The sequence below is a fragment of the Entamoeba dispar genome, genomic scaffold (assembly GCF_000209125.1).
Source record: "Entamoeba dispar SAW760 scf_1105229463789 genomic scaffold, whole genome shotgun sequence".
Classification (NCBI taxonomy): domain Eukaryota; phylum Evosea; order Mastigamoebida; family Endamoebidae; genus Entamoeba; species Entamoeba dispar.
Window position 1 is genome coordinate 1 of NW_001855868.1, and position 3,649 is coordinate 3,649.

The following is a 3,649-nucleotide window of genomic DNA, read 5'->3' on the forward strand; positions in this document are numbered from 1 at the left end:
AGATCTATTATCCAACAAAATTCAAAGGTTTACACCAACTAAAGAAGTACGAGAAGCCAATAACAACACATCAGATAGTGTAACAGTTAGTGATCCATGCCATGAAAATGATCTATATAGTAACAAGACATTGTTTACTTTAAGTGCATAAAGAGTTCTGTTAAGTTTATATTAATTTCTCGCTTGATGACTTTTTCATCCCTTTTGAGTGGTTTTAAAGAAACTAAAGTTAAGTGTCTAAGTCAATAGAAGAACTTGAAGATAAAAGAGTATCTTTGTTGTTTCAATAATAACATAAAAATGTAATTAAGTCATTCTCATTATTTTACTAATTAATTATATAGTTCTCTTTTTATTATTAAAAAGGTTTTAAAAATATTTAAGCAACTTTAATCCTATAAATTGATTCCAAAATTATATATTTTTTATATAATTATTATGTTGAGTTTTTTAAAAAGAAGATTACTAATAAATACAAGTTAGTATTCTTAAATACCTTTTCTCATTTTATATGATAAGGATCTATAAAAAATTGTTATAATTATTTTTTGTGCACTAGTTTTCTTTATACCATTAAATGTTAAATTAATTTCTGTTAAACAGTTCTTGGACTATTATCTATTTAATTTATTAGTCTGAAACATAATTTTTTAAGGCCTTTTTTTCATTAAATCAAAACAATATAACTATGTATTATCTAAAATAACATTACTACTTCTCTTTGGTAGTTAAATTAGTTAGTACAAAATCCTTGTTATCTTTAATAATAAAACTTTTTAAAAATTTATTTACTATGTATTATTTTTACAACTTTATTGGTTGTTTTTTTAGTATCAATTAAAAAATAGTGTTCTCGTCTTGTTTTCTTATACAATTGTTTTGTTACTGAGACATGAATAAATGAGTTATGAATTCCGAATAAATAAATCAGTATTTTTAAGATGTATAAGAATACTTATCAATAAAAAATAATATAAAGACAATGAACAATTTTTAAGACCTTTAAGAGATTTAAGTTATAAGAATAAATATATGTAAAATAGTATTGGTTTATTTTTAAAAAGGAATATATCCTTGTATCAAAAACTTTTCTCGTTTAAAAATTTACCTAAATGCTAAAAAGACTATAACACTATATTTCTAAGCAAACTGATTTTATAAAACTATTTTTAAACAAGAAAAGCACAGAGATTAAAACAATATCTTTTTATTATTTTAGATTGTTTTGATCAAGTTTCAAATTAGAATCTTTTAAATAAATAACTATTTGATTAACTTAAATGAAGAGAATTAATTTAAGAATAAAAAAGATATCTTTCTGATTAAAATCTTCAAATGGTTATTGTTTTATTTTATTAAGAAGAAGTAATTTATAAATTCATTTAAAAAGCAGAAAGGAAAGAATTTGTCAATGGAGGTTAGATTTTTAATTTTTTATATCTAAGTTATAGAAAACACAAAATTAGGATTTGTTCATTAAAAAAGAAAAAAGGAAAGATAAAAATAAAACAAGTTGAAGTCAAGAAAAAAACTATATATAATGATATATTTAATAGATAATATAATAAAAATAGTAAAGAAGTAAATTCCAATAGAAATAAGCTAAGAATTGGGAAAGAAAAATACCAAAAAAGAAACTGATAATTGATTATAAACTGAACTTATTTATTCCATGAATTTGTGTATTTTTAATATTGAAGTAAATGGGACTATGTGGAACGAAGATTACTTACCAACGAGAATAGGACATGTTAAAGAAGCAATAGAAATGATATTAAAAACAAATTATTTTTCTGGATATTCAATTGTGTTATCAGATAATAATTCAACAATGGTTATTTCACCAACAAATCAAAGACAGCTAATAGATTGTATTGATAAATTAAAACCAAGTTATGATAAACCACATCCATTAAGATGTCTTCGTAAAAGTTTATTTATTACACAACAACGACAATGGGATTCAGTTCATATAGTTTCATTTATATCTTCTGAACAAGCATTGTCTGATGCAGTATTAAGAAGAAACGAATTATTACAACTAAAAAATTATCATGTAAACTTTGTACTATTTGGAGATGTCTTACAAATTACAAGTCATACCAAATCATTAATTCTTAGTCTTGTTAAACGTCAAGGAAGGAGTTGGAGAATTACTGAAGTAAATAGAAATAAACAAAATCCATATCAAAGATTATTAATGAGGATGTCAGAAGGAATAGCAATTGTTCCAAAACGTAGAACACATCAATTAATACCATCAATTAAAACAGGTCAACTTCCATCAGAATTTAAAGCAAGTAAATATATTTCATGTAAAATTATCAATTATTTTACAAATAATTCAGTACAAATGATTCCTGTTCCAATTGTATCAAAAGAAAGAATTATTTCAATTATTAGATGTGGAAAATGTACTATTGAAAAAGAAAGATGTGTACCAACATCAATGATTGGTAAAATGTTTTTGATTGAATATTCACCAATATTATTTAAATTAGTATTTAGAGCTGATCTAATTGTTGAATATATTACTATTTTTAATGGAGAAATTAATTATTCTATTATTGAAAAAAATGGAAGAGAATTCCTTCTTTTTGAAGGGTATTGTGGAAATGAGAAATTTAGAAAGAATGTTTATTGGACAATTGATCCTGCTCAACCATTTATAGATAAATTAGTTGAGTGTATTGAACAAGAAGTACCTTCAACTTATATGAAAATTATGGAAACTATTTGGACTGACCACAAGAAAGTATTAAGTAAGATGGAAGAGAAGTATATGAGTATGAAGAAAGAAAAAGAAATTGCTAATAAAGTTCCTGAAGGAACAAAAAATGATACAAAACGTGAAAGTGATCTCATAGTTAGGAATGAAGCTGAAAAAAAATCTGAAGATAGTTATTAAATATCACATCTCTTGTTTTTTTTCTATTATTCATATCTGTTTAATCGCCATTATGTTGCTTTGTTCTAATTATGTTGTTTCATCATTTTAAAAATTAATATTTTCTGTTAAATAATACTATTTTTTTAAAAAAGTATAATATTTTATTAAATTATTTATAATCATTTAATTACATCTTTTACACAAATTTTAATTTAAATATCTCTTTATCTAAGCAACACTCTTGGTTAATACTATTTAATTTTGATAATGGAATGTTTAATAGAATTGTAATATTAAAGAGTTTAACGAATCTCAAATACTATTTTTAATAAATTTTTTGATATATTAATATATTTTGTTCTTTTTGTTTTAATTTATTTATCATTTGGACAAATATACTGTTTATTTCATTAATTTTATGCAATTCTAATTCTACTGGTCTATCTATTTGTTTATTCTTATAAATAAAATCTGTGTTTTTTTTTTCTTTAAACAATTGGGTATTTAGTTTAGATTGTTCGTATAAGTCTTGAATCTGAATTAATTAAACAATTTGGACTTATTGTTTTATAACAACCAACATATTCACTGACAATACTTAGTATAATCAAAACAAAAAAATAGAATGAGTAAATAATTCTTATTGGATTTGATAGTTCAATAATGGTGTAATTTGTTTGAATTTAACTAGGTTTTGCATTTAAGTGATAAGCTCGGTTTAGCACTTGATCGATACTATTTTTGTAAGACACTTCAAGT

General features: G+C 22.7%; 1 protein-coding gene across 1 annotated transcript, besides 6 other annotated features; it reads left to right on the forward strand.

Moving 5' to 3' along the window:
• Positions 1 to 319: 319 nt before the first annotated feature.
• Positions 320 to 383: a sequence feature (AT_rich).
• A 27-nt stretch (positions 384 to 410) lies between these two features.
• Positions 411 to 440: a sequence feature (AT_rich).
• Positions 441 to 759: 319 nt separating this feature from the next.
• Positions 760 to 807: a sequence feature (AT_rich).
• Positions 808 to 1,478: 671 nt separating this feature from the next.
• Positions 1,479 to 1,637: a microsatellite.
• Positions 1,638 to 1,672: 35 nt separating this feature from the next.
• EDI_236650 (uncharacterized protein) lies at positions 1,673 to 2,908 on the forward strand (the record flags this gene model as incomplete). Its single annotated transcript, XM_001741542.1, has 1 exon — positions 1,673 to 2,908. The coding sequence occupies one exon, from the start codon at positions 1,673 to 1,675 to the stop codon at positions 2,906 to 2,908; it is 1,236 nt and encodes a 411-aa protein (XP_001741594.1).
• Positions 2,909 to 2,992: 84 nt separating this feature from the next.
• Positions 2,993 to 3,110: a sequence feature (AT_rich).
• A 100-nt stretch (positions 3,111 to 3,210) lies between these two features.
• Positions 3,211 to 3,272: a sequence feature (AT_rich).
• Positions 3,273 to 3,649: the final 377 nt, after the last annotated feature.